Genomic DNA, 14541 nt, shown 5'->3' on the forward strand with positions numbered 1-14541 from the left:
CTGTGGGAGGGGGGGGGATATAAGGACCACTATGGGAGGGAGGGGGGGTATAAGGACCGCTATGGGAGGGAGGGGGGGGATGTAAGGACCGCTATGGGAGGGAGGGGGGGGATGTAAGGACCACTAGGGGAGGGGAGGGGAGGGGGAAGTAAGGACCACTAGGGGAGGGGAGGGGGAAGTAAGGACCACGAGGGGAGGGGAGGGGGAAGTAAGGACCACTAGGGGAGGGGAGGGGAGGGGGAAGTAAGGACCACTAGGGGAGGGGAGGGGAGGGGGAAGTAAGGACCACTAGGGGAGGGGAGGGGAGGGGGAAGTAAGGACCACTAGGGGAGGGGAGGGGAGGGGGAAGTAAGGACCACTAGGGGAGGGGAGGGGAGGGGGAAGTAAGGACCACTAGGGGAGGGGAGGGGAGGGGGAAGTAAGGACCACTAGGGGAGGGGAGGGGAGGGGGAAGTAAGGACCACTAGGGGAGGGGAGGGGAGGGGGAAGTAAGGACCACTAGGGGAGGGGAGGGGAGGGGGAAGTAAGGACCACTAGGGGAGGGGAGGGGGAAGTAAGGACCACTAGGGGAGGGGAGGGGGAAGTAAGGACCACTAGGGGAGGGGAGGGGAGGGGGAAGTAAGGACCACTAGGGGAGGGGAGGGGAGGGGGAAGTAAGGACCACTAGGGGAGGGGAGGGGAGGGGGAAGTAAGGACCACTAGGGGAGGGGAGGGGAGGGGGAAGTAAGGACCACTAGGGGAGGGGAGGGGAGGGGGAAGTAAGGACCACTAGGGGAGGGGAGGGGAGGGGGAAGTAAGGACCACTAGGGGAGGGGAGGGGGAAGTAAGGACCACTAGGGGAGGGGAGGGGGAAGTAAGGACCACTAGGGGAGGGGAGGGGGAAGTAAGGACCACTAGGGGAGGGGAGGGGGAAGTAAGGACCACTAGGGGAGGGGAGGGGGAAGTAAGGACCACTGGGGGAGGGGAGGGGGAAGTAAGGACCACTGGGGGAGGGGAGGGGGAAGTAAGGACCACTGGGGGAGGGGAGGGGGAAGTAAGGACCACTGGGGGAGGGGAGGGGGAAGTAAGGACCACTGGGGGAGGGGGGTGAAGGAACACGGGGGTGGGGGCAAATATCCTTGCACCGGCCCTACACACACTGCATTCATACACACACTGCACTCATACACACACTGCACTCATACACACACACACGCTGCACTCATACACACACACACGCTGCACTCATACACACACACACTGCATTCATTATACACACACTGTAAATAAATATTCAATTAATATATTTTTTTTAGGATCTAATTTTATTTAGAAATTTACCAGTAGCTGCTGCATTTCCCACCCTAGTCTTATACTCGAGTCAATAAGTTTTCCCAGTTTTTTGGGGAAAAATTAGGGGCCTCGGCTTATATTCGGGTCGGCTTATACTCTAGTATATACGGTAACTTTGTTAAGATCACTTAAAATTAGCAAAATAAACAACCAGGACATAAAACATAGATGTCGGCTAGTAGCAACCTAAATAGGCCTATTTTAACCAATCTAATAAAAGTTATTTTATATTGAACTGGGTTGGGTAGCAGTTTATCTTTTCCGTATTAAGTAGTACTAGTTTTACTGTGTAGAGATTTATATACAGACACATGGATGGCGTAGACCTCAGCGAGATGACTAGTCATAAGGCTTAATTATGCTGGCTTGGCAGGATAACTACATCCTGGCTTTTGCACTGTGGAATGAATTATTTAACCTCTCTTTGATAATTGAGGCCTGGCCTACAGTAGAATCCATTGTGGAATGTACTGATAAAAAGGAATACAAAGGGTTTTAGGGGCAGGGAGGAGTTAAACTATGTTGGGCACCAATAGCATTGTCATTATTTGTCTAGAAATGCCAGCGAGCAGTTGGTGCCACTTGCTATCGGCAGTTTGAAGCTGGCGGTGCTGTTCTCTGGCAATCCATGTTTGCCATGTGGTGCCCACATCATTAGGACGACTGTGATGTTTCTAATGTTGAGTTAAACAGAAATCTGTCATCGATACAGTGCCCAGTGACCCAGATATTTGGTTAGAAGTAAGGTATGAGTTATACAGAAATAGATAATAGCAGATTATTGCAAAAACAAGACCTAGTACTTGGATTTATTTGGCGTTGAGCTATTTCATAAATATGAGGGCTGCATCTTGACTGGGAGCCACATAACATACCTCCCACACCTGTGCCATGCCTTTCTGCCCTGTAGACGTGCATTGATTAGTTTAGCTAAGTCTATGAAAAATCATTTGATCTGGACTCTCAAGTGTTTATTCACTAAACTAATAGTTTGAAAGAGAAGGGAATTGGAAATATTAGGCCTAATTAGCTAAGCTATGAAAATTGTCCATCAATTAATTTTATAACTGGACTATTTTGGTCTAAATATGCAATACTCTTGTCAGTTTTCTACACGTCTACAATTTTATGTATATATAAAAGGGGCAGTCTGTGCACCATAACCACTGTAGCCTGCTGAATTGGTGATCGTGCCTGGAGCTCCCTGCTCAGTGCCACTGTCAGGAGTCTGACTTTTTCAAGCTTTTTGACTTTTACCCAGGTACCTCTGGCTCCTCTGGTCGGGCTTTTTTTTAATGAAATATCTGAAGCAGGCTTTTCCTTTTTGTAATATCATTTCTCCCCGTAGAGAACTGAGCTGGTAGGCGCAATTGATTTTTACCAATGCAGAAGTTAAGGCTTACACATTGGTGATATCACAAAAAAAGTTGACTTTTTTTTTTTTTAAATCAGTAAAATTGTTTAGAAATAATTTTGTTCAGTACTTGGGGATTATTTTAGTGATATGCTTGGTAAAACACACATACATAATTACCTCTCATAAACGAACGAACTCCTAAGGCTTCACGAGCCAATCCGCTTCAAGCAGGGAAGACGGATTGTCATGGAAACCCTGTGCAGTTAAAATGGCTGCTTCGACTGTATGCAGTAATCAATGGTATCTTTTGCAAACAGATTTTTAATTTGTCATTTAATTTATTTATGTTTATTGTATTATTAAACACCAAAGACATTTACAAAAGTGACTGATCAGCTTTAAGCACTTTAGCATTCATAAATATACATTGTATACCAGATTCTGTATTTTTGGAATAAAAAAAAAACAAAAGGACAAATCCTAGGAAAAATTTTTTTTTAAGCAAATCATGGTTTGTTCTGAGCTACTGCAAGCGGACCATGTTCTGGCCATGTTAGATGGAAACGACAGCAGGATATACAACAAAAAATAAATAAAAATAAAAACCTAATTTGCCCTGTATTCTTCCCTAGATTGCGTGCTCCAAACCTTTTCCTTTTTATTTTTTACCCAGCTTTTTTCTTAACATGTTTCTTTGATGTCTGAGAACTTACCAAATGGTAACGGGTTCATTGTGGTTTTACACGCCTTTCTTTGTGAATCAAGCCAAAGAAAAGAACGAATGAAGTGATGTTTGGCATTAACACTCTTTGCTACACAAAGCTAAACCCTCTAAAAGGATTTAAGACATTAAGTAGGCCTCAGAAACTTCTAAGGGATTTGAATGACTGTGAAAGCACTCTTTTATCTCTTTGAAAAGAAAACTTTATTTAGTCATACGTGGGACTGTAACTCACAATGGTGGCATCCATACAGATGTATGTATGTATGTGCCATCTACAGTCAACAAGATCTCAGAACCTCTCACATTAAAATGAATCCGTTCTTTCTTCAGAAAACTGCATCAACTTATACACCAGGACTTCAAAACAACATTTCCATATAAAAGCTATGGAATGCAGATATTTGACAGGAGATCAGCGTATCCTTCAGTGTATGAGATGACAAAGCAAGTGGTGAACCACCCCAGTTACATCTTTTTATGTCTCCTCTACGACAAAGACTCAAGAGACTCGTTCTGTATATATATACATATATATATATATATTTTTTTTTTTCCACTGAAATTCTCTATAATTTATCCATTTGATTGTAAACCCAGTTGGAACCGCAGCAGTCTTAAAATCATATTATAATTTATTTCTAAAGTTTCGATAGACAATGCAGCACCTGGACTTCAGAGTTCCAAGTAATAAAACGAAGGGAAGAATGCCAGTGTGGATTGTCAATTCCATAAAAAAAAAAAAAGTAGAACTAAACAAATGACAGCAATAAACAGTTCATAAAAGATTGAAGTTGTATTTTAATTTTTTTTAAATCTTTCAGAAACCATTAAATGGCACTATAGTGACCAAAACATAAAGCACTATTGTGGTATAGATCATGCCACTGGAGTCTCACTGCTTAAAGGAAAACTCCAGTGCCAGGAAAACAATCCGTTTTCCTGGCACTGCAGGTCCCCTCTCCCTCCCAATCCCCAGTTACTGAAGGGGTGAAACCCCCTTCAGTAACTTACCTGAGGCAGCGACGATGTCCCTCGTCGCTGCTTCCTCCTCCGCGCCGCTCCTCCTTCTGACTCAGTCGGCTGGTGGGCGAGACTGATCCCGCCGGCCGGGGAGACCGCATGCGCATTAGCGCTCCCCATAGGAAAGCATTAAAAAATATTTGTAATGCTTTCCTATGGGGAATTGAGCAACACTGGAGGTCCTCACACAGCGTGAGGAAGTCCAGCGACGCTCTAGCAAAGAAAATCTTTGCTATGAGTCAGGAAGTGCCCTCTAGTGGCTGTCTAGTAGACCGCCACTAGAGGTGGAGTCAACCCTGCAAGGTAATTATTGCAGTTTATAAAAAACTGCAATAATTACACTTGCAGGGTTAAGAGTAGTGGGAGTTGGCACCCAGACCACTCCAATGGGCAGAAGTGGTCTGGGTGCCTGGAGTGTCCCTTTAATTTTCTTCCATATAGGAGTTAAAAGCCCTAGTCAAGTCCCCCTGCATGTGACTTACACAGCCTTCCTAAACACTTCCTGTAAAGTGAGATCTGATGTTTACACTTCCTTTATTGCACATTCTGTTTAATTTAGACTTTCTTATCTCTTGCACTGTTAATAACTATCTGTGATTAAAGTTCAGTTCACTGAGCAGGAAATAAAAACGAACATTAACATCTAATTGAAAATTAAACAATTTTTTCATGGGGGCTGTATCATTCACAGCCAGGTTGGTGTGGTTAGGGCTGCATAAACAGAAACAAAGCTGATTTAACTCCTAAATGCAGGGCCAGCCCAAGACATTGTGCTGCCTTGGTCCAAGGATGAAATGCTGTCCCCCCCACCGCCGCCTTGCACCAGAAGCACGCCAACATCCATTATGTTATGCAGTGTGTATAGTGAATACAATGTCTGTTTGTGTAGTGGATGCAGTGTGTATATCATATTCAGTGTGTAGTGAATGCAGTGTATGTGTGTCGTAGATGCTGCGTTTGTCGCTGATGCTGCATCTGTGTGTTGTGTATGCTGCGTCTATTATTGTGTCATGGATGTAGTGTGTATTGTATGCAGTGTGTATATTAAATATATTGTCTGTGTGTATACTGGAAGCAGTGTGTGTTTGTTTAGTAGATGCAGTGTCAGTGTGTCGCGGATGCTGCGTCTGTAATTGTGTCATGGATGTAGTGTGTATTGTATGCAGTGTGTGTATTGAATATATTGTCTGTGTGTGCATAGTGAAGGCAGTATGTGTAGTGGATGTAGGGTGTGTGTGGTGGATGCAGTGTGTCTAATGGGTGCAGTGTCTGTGTAGTGCATGTAGTGTGTGTTTGTAGAGTTGGATAAATGCTGGTGGGGGTGAGCAGTTTAAATTAAATTGGGATTATCCCCCCCTTCCTGCCTCTTACCTCTGGGCTGGAATGGCAGGACAGTGTGTAGGAACGTGACAGTATAGGAGGGACAGTGTGTAGGAAGGTGACAGTATAAGGGGACAGTGTGTACGAAGGCTGTGGGGGCAGGGTGTGGTGGTGTCAGTATGGGGGTCCGGGTGTAAGAGAAACAGTAATGGGAGGCAATATGTGAGGGTGACAATGACAGTGGTGGGGGGCAGGATGTGAGGTTGACAGTGGTGGGTTGCAGGGTGTGAGAATACGGTATGGGGACAGGATGAGATATTGACAGTTGGGGGGCAGGACATGAGGGTGACAGTTGGGGGGCTGGACGTGAGGGTGACAGTGGTGGGTGGCAGGATGTGATGGCACTATGAGGGCAGGATGTGAGGGTGACAGTAGGGGGCAGGATGTGAGGGTGACATTAACAGGGTGACAGTAGGGGGTAGGGTATGAGGGTGGCAGTGGGGTGTGACAGCGATGAGTGTCAGGATGTGAAGGTGACAGTGTGGGGGGAATATTGAGGAGAGTGGCAGGCTGTAAGGTGGGGGCAGGGTGTGAGGGTGACCGTGTCAGGGTGACAGTGGTGGGCAGTTTGTGAGGGTGACAATGGTGAGGGGCAGAGTGTGAGGGTGACAGTGACAGAGTGACAGTGGGGGGGCAGGGTATGAGGGTGACAGTGGGGGGGGTAGGGTAAGAGGGTGATAGTGGTGAGGGGGGTGACAGGCTGTGAGGTGGGGGCAGGCTGTGGGAAGGCTGTGACCAGCCTTCCCACACTCACACACCTTGTTTATCAGTGCTTCACCGGGTGTGAGCTGCAGACCAAGTTCTCGTGAGCTCTGATTAAAGCGTTGCCATGGTAACCACTTCTCTAGGAGCTCATGAGCCTTCCATCACATGATCTGCAGCGCTGCACACAGCGGAGCTGCAGACCGGAGGCAGAGGCGGTGCGGCATTGTTAAAATGCCACCTGGGGTACTTGCCCCAGTCTGTTCTATGGATGGGCCAGCCCTGCCTAAATGGCAGAGAACTGAGGAATGAGACTTCAGAAGTATGATCTGCAAAAAAAAAACTGCAAAGGTTGTTTTGGTTACTACAGTGTCAATTTAAGGTTTTTTTTCTTTTATTTATAATACGTAAAAAAGTATCTGTCATTGAATGAATCTCAAGGAACCTAGATGCATCTAATGAATCCTATGCTCTAAAAGCATAGGATTACACCTTCCTTCCACAAATTCATTCTCTTTCCCCTTAGTACAATGTGGCAGATCGAGACTTGTAGAGATTTGTATCACTCAACCTACCCAAAGATTAAAGCATTGACATGACATAGACAGAGATATGTAAAATCCTAGAAGGGTCTGTGGGGCAAATAAGTAGAGGCCTCATGAGTGTTTACAAGGAAAAATAGGTAATTACAGTGGAACCTCAGAACTCGAACGTTCCTGTTCACGAACAATTCGGAATTCGACCGGAAATTTTGCGTTAAAAAGGTCTCGGTATGCGAACGATCCTCGGTTCCCGAACACATCACGTGGCATTCACCTCCATGGTATTCCCGTTGGTAATCTTAAGCAGTGACACCTGCTGGTTCTATGTGAGTATCAGTAGTCAGGCTGTATTCTGGAGAGGTTGATGGATACGGTGGACGAGCTGCTAGTGTCAGGGTTTCAAAAAACCCCTCTGTCACTTACCTAAGTCTAGCACTGATGTCCCTCTGCACTGGTTCAGGCTCTCCCTCAGCTGGCGGGGGAGACCTAATGCGCATGCATAGCAACAATCGCTGCACTCTCATTAGTATTTCCCCGATAGGACAGTATGTATCATGCTTAATTATGGGATTTTACATGACGGTGGATGTCCGCATGCATAACGTGAGGACGCCCAGCATCGGGCGACCAATCGCCTAATGACCCAGAAGTCACTCTAGTGGCTGTCTACCAGACGGAGTTAACCCTCAAAGATAATTATTGCAGTTTATTGAAAACTGCACTAATTACATTTGCAGGGGTAAGTAACCTAGGACACTGCACCCAGACCACTTCAATAAGCTGACTTTAAGGAGGCACCTACAGCAGTAAATAACTGTATTGTATACATTTTTTGCAGTTGCTGTGCATAATGGCATATCTTGTTTGGGGCAAAAAGAAACTATGCCAGTATGGTTATAGTGTATTTCAGCTGTATGGCCAGCTATAATTGTAATATGGTTAGTCACTGTGGGAGGCCACTATTTCCAGCATTGGTTACAATGTAACTTTAGGGATCTATTGGCATTCTGAGAAATACCAGAAAAAAAATCAAAAAAAAAATTGCCAGAGGTATTCACTAAAGTGTGACTATGTCACAGGTGCCCAAAATGTAGATCCTCAGGTGTCATAAATGTTTTTTTCCATGATGCCTTGTCATCCAAAGTGCATTCTAAAGGCACCCAAAGCATCATGGGAGTTGTAGTTCTACAACATCAGGGGATCTACCTTTCGGGCACCCCTGTTCTACATCAAAGAGAACTGTAAATTCCAGTCCAAAACGGACGAACTTAAAACACAGGTGACTTGGAGATATCTTTCAATTCAGCAATTTTGGTCTAAAAATTTTAATTAATTTAAAATTCCTGACAATCCACGTGTTAGTGAAAGACCCATTCCATTTACAGACTGAGCATTGAGTAATATTTTGAATTCAACACAAAACAGATTCATGTTGATGACTGATAATGAATTCCCAGGAGCTCATTAATCACCCAGTTGCGGTTTTAAATCAGTAATGTTCCTTTAACCAAAGCTACGATGCAGAGTGATGCAATGAGCTGTCTTGTTTGTGGTAATTAAATGAATGCCAATTGATCACGTTGTTGCAGAGGGAGAGTTGTACAAGTGTATTAGCATGTTATGCTAACACGTCTGTTGATTTTCCTTGGTTTGCGACAAACCCTTAGGGACATGACCACTGACCCCAGACTACAAGCAGAATCAAACCGAATGCATGTCAATGAGATAGATTCAACCCAACCCTCCCTTCGCTGCTCACATTATCCACTGAGCCACTGGAGGGGAACTAATACAATGGTCCAGATATGCTCAGCGTGGACAAAAAAAAAAGGAAGAATATTAATCAGCAAAATAAATGAAGCAGATTGCAACTTTACTGAAGGAAGTACTCTTAGGAGGGCAATGCATAGTATTTCCTAAAAAGACAAGTACTCTGTGTTGGACATGGTTGCACAGGCCCCCTCTTTACTAAAATGATAAGGGATTACAATGAGTAATGCATAACCTGTACACACTGCATATACACATATACTCCCTGATCCATGGATTGTATTGTACATTAATAGACATTTATATTTAATGTAAAACTGGCCAAGGAATCGGCATGGACTGCTGTGGAGTTTTTCAATTAACTATCCTCTTTTCCTATGCTAGAACACTCGATCCAAATTAAATAAACAGTTAGATTAAAGATTTTACATGTTGGCTACCAAATTAGAAATATACAGGGTTCTTAACTAAAGGGTACATCAAATTTCAGGCCAGAATAGTTGAATTGGAAAACGTAACCATGCCAGCTATCTTTTCGGGTTAAGAAGTTTTGGCCTGTAATTTAAAATTCGCCACAAATCACACCATTATTATTATTTTTAAAGTGCCAACAAATTCAGCAGCGCTGTTCAATAGGTGGATTAACAGACAAGTATTTGTAACAAGACGAGTTGGACACACAGGGCCAGAGGGTGTAGAGGGCTCTGCTCAAACGAGCGAGCTTAGTGAATAGCCGGGTATGATTTACAGTCCTCTGTGTAAATGTCAGCATCTTCTGATTTAGTTGATAACCCAGATGAACAGACTCGGTGTATTGTGGAGAACTGACAAGAGAATCGCAAATGTTAAGCAGGATGGAAAAAAAATCTCAAAATCATATATTTTGACCCACAATTTGCAATCTTTTTGTCAATTTTTAAAAATTACTAATTTCACGAATGAACCGGCAGGAGAGAACTACTTCATGGATCTATTGCCTATTTTTCTCACTGTTAGAAACTTCAAAACAGGCTTTGCCCATTATCCAAAGTTACCTCCAAGACAACCTCAAATCTATAACTTGTACGTTTACATTGCTCTATTGTATAACCCTTTATAATGTTTCACATATCTGTCACACGTCCAGTAAATTCTCTTTTTTTAATTTTAACTAAATTACGCAGTATAATTGTATATATATTCAAAGTGGTTTTGTAAGTTGATTTCAGCCTCCTGTAGCATTTAAAATACCATGAATTATTCACAATAAAAAAACCAAAAAAAACTAAAAACAATTATTCATAATTAGCATAATTATTCACCGCAGTCAAAGAAACTGTAGGACATAAATCCACTACTTTAACACTTTCTGGTTTATTCAATGATGTGTGAAATGCAGGGAGTTCAACATTTAGACCAAAAGACAGAAACCAAAAACATAGCTGACATCTTTTTTTTAATTTTGGAGTAACATTTTAAAATTACTTTGCAGTCACTTTCAGGGCTATCCAACCTCTTGGACTGCGTGAGTGCACAAATACTCACATAGAGCAGCTCCTGCAAGTAAACAAGACTAAAATACAAGTCTTTGATGGATCAATGGGGAAGCTAAAATTCCCCTAATGACATCAGAGCAAAGAAGGTGGAGCCTTGGCATCCAAGATGGAGCTGCAAACCATTTAAGTGTTGATGAGGATTTAAAATACATAAATTCATTTGCATGGACAAATTTGTAGAATCACAGCCACTACCATACTAGTACCATGGTGCTTACAGTGACGTGACACACACACAAACACACACACCATCCCTAGAAAGGTAGGCAAAGTAAACTGCAAACTAAAATGATAAAATATTTTATTTTTGGGTCTTTGCACTAGGCCTTGTTAGATGTGAATAAAAGATGTGAGTTGCTGGGAAAGAGAGTGAGCAGCAGTCAATTCCCCTGTCACTGCGACAGGATGATGTGTCACTTTCTGGCACTCAGAAGGTTAAGTGAAAAAGGAATCTGACATTTCTCTCTACGGCGGAATAAAATAGCCTTTATGACATGGCTTGCCGATCCAGTCTAATAGATTGTGCTGTATCTGCTGAGAGTGATTAGGGAGACGCGGGATCCCCAGGGACGCTCTTGGGAAGGGGTTTGATAATGCAGCTTTCGATGAACTCAAAGACCGTGTATGGGTCTTGATCAGCGTTAACATGAATGACATCTTGATAAAACTCCTCCAGATCCTCGGCATTGGCATGATACATTTCCAGCCGCGCCTGAACCTGATCTTCAGAGTCCTTCTGATTCTGCTGCAGTCGCTGATGTACGTCCACACCAGGAGCTGGTTTGTAGATGCTGTGATACCTGGCAATGTTAGAGAGATTAATATATTGTGGGTATGTGCTTCTGCTACGTCAAACAACAGAACGGTGTTATCAGACCCACCAAGGTATCTCTTGTTCAGAATAATGGGCCACATATCAAAACTGCAGCACTGAGGTATGTAGCATTCCTATGCTGCACAAGGAAATTTACATTCCTAATCATGGCAGGTCCTTTGGCATTTCTTGATGATTAAAGAGGCACTCCTTTGGGATTAGTAGCAACCACTTTAAACAAATTAAAAACAAGCGCAAATGGTGTTTGAAGGACCCACTAGTGCAGTCTCCGTATTAATGAAGAGCAAACTGCAATAATAGACATTTTGGGCAGCAGAAGAGGAGCTCTTTTCAATGTACACTGCAGCCTGAAATGTCAGTAATTACAATTTGCTCTTCATTAAAACTAGGACTGCACTAGTGGATTATTTAGACATCATATGTGTCAGTTTTTGCATTTGTTTAATTGGCTGATGCTTGTTAACGTCATGGGGAAGTGTTTTTAGTACATTGAGCAGCATCGATGGGTAATGTACATTACAATATTCAGACAGCGACGTGTTCTACTCTTGGCCTATTATTTGCATTGCATCTTTTGGGATTGGGTTTGTCAAATCCACCAAGTTTGACTGAACAAATATCATATATATGTCGATGGGCAGTATGTTTAATCTAAATGCTGCAGGCCAGGAATCAAGCCATTAATCATTGAGGAATCATGTAGAGTGTGAATTCCACATACTGCAGGGAAGGAATTTTGTGGTTCCCTTTAACACTCTGTTTGGGATCCTGGTCATGATTAATTGATTGATATACACAGGGGGCATTCTCAGTCCCTGTCCCACAAAATGCATAATTTTTCAAGGTTTCAGAAAAAGTGGCAATTTGGCAGCAGTAACTCTAGATATGGGGGGCTGTAACTATAAGCACTCTGTGCTGAGATTTGGCAGGTACCTCTGTTCATGAGGAAGAAGGTGAGAAGTTTACACCAGGTATACCCAGCAGCTGTTGCACTACAACTCCCATAATTCTCTGATAGATAGTTATGGGCTGGAAGAGAATTAACTGAGTTATAGTCCCCAAAAACAATGCTGAGAGCTATAGTTTAATAATAATTATGGACTAAACAATTTGAGGGGTAAGTAAACAAAATTATTTTAATAATCAGGCTGGAGATTACTCCTACTTTTTAAAGCATTGTATAGAACAGGGGTCCTCAAACTCCGGCCCCTCCAGATGTTGCTGAACTGCAACACCCTTGATTCTTTGAATTACATAGATAGCAAGAGAATCATGGGAGTTGTAGTTTAGCAACATCTGGGGGGCCGAGTTTGAGGACCCCTGGTATAGAAAATGCATTAAAGGAACACTCCAGGGACCCTGACAACAAAAGTGTGCTGTAGTAGTTATGGTGCCAGGAATTAACCCTGATTGTAAGCAGATTCATGGTTATAGTGTTTGGAGTGTTGCTTTAAGTAAATGTATGAAAGAAGATTAAAAATGGTAAAAAATTGAGAAAAAAAAAAAAAGACTTGTGCTTGCTGCAAATATCCAGGCAACATTAACAGTACGTTCTCCCCAAACAAGCCAATCACAATGCTTGCACATGTTAGCTGCCTGCCGTAGCAAACAAACAACTGAACTACAACTCCCAGAAACCCAAGTCATGACAATCTGAACATGTTTTAAAGCACAAAGGAAGACATTGTAGCTTTAAAAGGTGGAAGGAACGGTGGGCTCATGCAGTAAAACTACTTATTATTAAATATATATATAAAAAGAAGATAATTCTAAAATAACCACCCAGTATACATGTCTGCATGCGTTAACTAGCACATACAAATTTAAATTTAGAATTGGAATTTGCTCACCTAAGTGGGAAATATGAAGAACTGACGAGGACAATTCATATTTTATGCCAAAGTACCTGAATTGAAAAAGTTTTCCAACTCAGCAAAAACCCGAATATTACTTCTTCTTCGCTTCACAAATACTTTCTTACATCTCAAACCTTTACTTGTGAGTATGTACGCAATCAGTAATTCCATTTGTGAATGTTCTATATTTACTAACTCTATACTGACTGCACATTTAGCAAGCTAGTGGGATGTTTATGCTAAACCGGGAGTTGTGGAGAATTTTGAAGGGTACCGCAAATCTTTGATCAAAAAAGCCGAGATTTAGAAAATTTCTACATTTTTTCACTTTGGCTTAAAATATGCAATTTGTTTATTTTCTTTCATAAGCTAATGAAATGTGTTCATGTCTGGGTTTTTTATTTCTACAGTTTTGGCCTATGTTTTACAAGACTGTTGCTCTCTCACAGTTTAGAGAATAAGCCTTAACTAACCGCTAAAGTCTGTAGAATTGTTCTCTGTTTGACATAATAATCCAATTTCTACCAAAATCAGGTAGGTGTGTATCTGTAAACCCATGGCTCGTCAGGATGGTTTGGTTTGAGGGTGTAGTTTTGAAGGGTTTACCAGTTCTTTTTCAACCCCCACTCATTACAGCCTGTCTACGTGTTTTCTTGTTGGCGAGTCAATATGATCAGATTATCTTTATCTAAGAACCGTCAGTACCAACCTCTCTCCTGAGACAGGATCTGTCATACGGTAAGACAGGCGCTCTATGGCAGTGAAGTCTAGGATGTCCAGGAACAAAACTCTGCGAGACAAACAAGAAGAAAAGTGATTGGCGTTTTCATCTTGCAGTGAGTGAATGATTTCGAAGATATAGAATTTGGATATATGACACTTCCCTCTGGTAGTAATAATTTATACAAACGCAAAATCAGTTAAAAATAAAAGAAATTACAATTCTTTATATAGCGCCAACATAATCCTCAGCGCTGTACACTAGGTAAACAACACAAACATTGAATTCCAGCAAGACACATATGACAGTAGGTGAAATGGGGCATGCCCAAATGAGCTTACAATCTAAAAGAAAAAAAAAGTAGAAATATGCCAAAAAAACAAAACAAATCGAACTATTGACAATTAAACCCTGCTCTGCTGGAGATGTTACTATGCTTACACTTTTCTTACCAAGTAGTCAGAGCATTTACTTTATTTAGTATAGAGGCGGCACATCCTGATATATATATATATATATATATATATCTCTATAAAAAATATATATATATATATTTATAGATCCACCATAAAATAATCAAAACTTCCAAGTTTAATGGGTTAAATATTTTTTTCATTCTTTCTTTCTTTTTTTTACCATTTACAGAACCATTGTATTGTTGTATTGTGAGCCGCAAAAATGCTTGGATTTTTGAAATCCATCATGTAATCGAAAACATGTATTAGTAAAACCACTGGATTATATACAGTTTCGAGGTCAAATTTTAT

The 14541-nt window shown here is 42.0% G+C and overlaps 1 protein-coding gene across 1 annotated transcript in view; it reads right to left on the minus strand.

Moving 5' to 3' along the window:
- Positions 1-10646: 10646 nt before the first annotated feature.
- The window catches only part of AK8 (adenylate kinase 8), a 93972-nt gene continuing 90077 nt past the window's right edge, over positions 10647-14541 (minus strand). Inside the window, exons 12-13 of the mRNA XM_063431316.1 lie at positions 13763-13843; positions 10647-11162 (exon numbers count right to left, since the gene is read on the minus strand). Coding sequence (XP_063287386.1) covers positions 10907-11162; positions 13763-13843 — 337 coding nt within the window. The 3' untranslated portion in view covers positions 10647-10906. The remainder of the gene's footprint in view (positions 11163-13762; positions 13844-14541) is intronic.

This window comes from Pelobates fuscus, chromosome 9, assembly GCF_036172605.1.
Source record: "Pelobates fuscus isolate aPelFus1 chromosome 9, aPelFus1.pri, whole genome shotgun sequence".
Taxonomy (NCBI): Eukaryota; Metazoa; Chordata; class Amphibia; order Anura; family Pelobatidae; genus Pelobates; species Pelobates fuscus.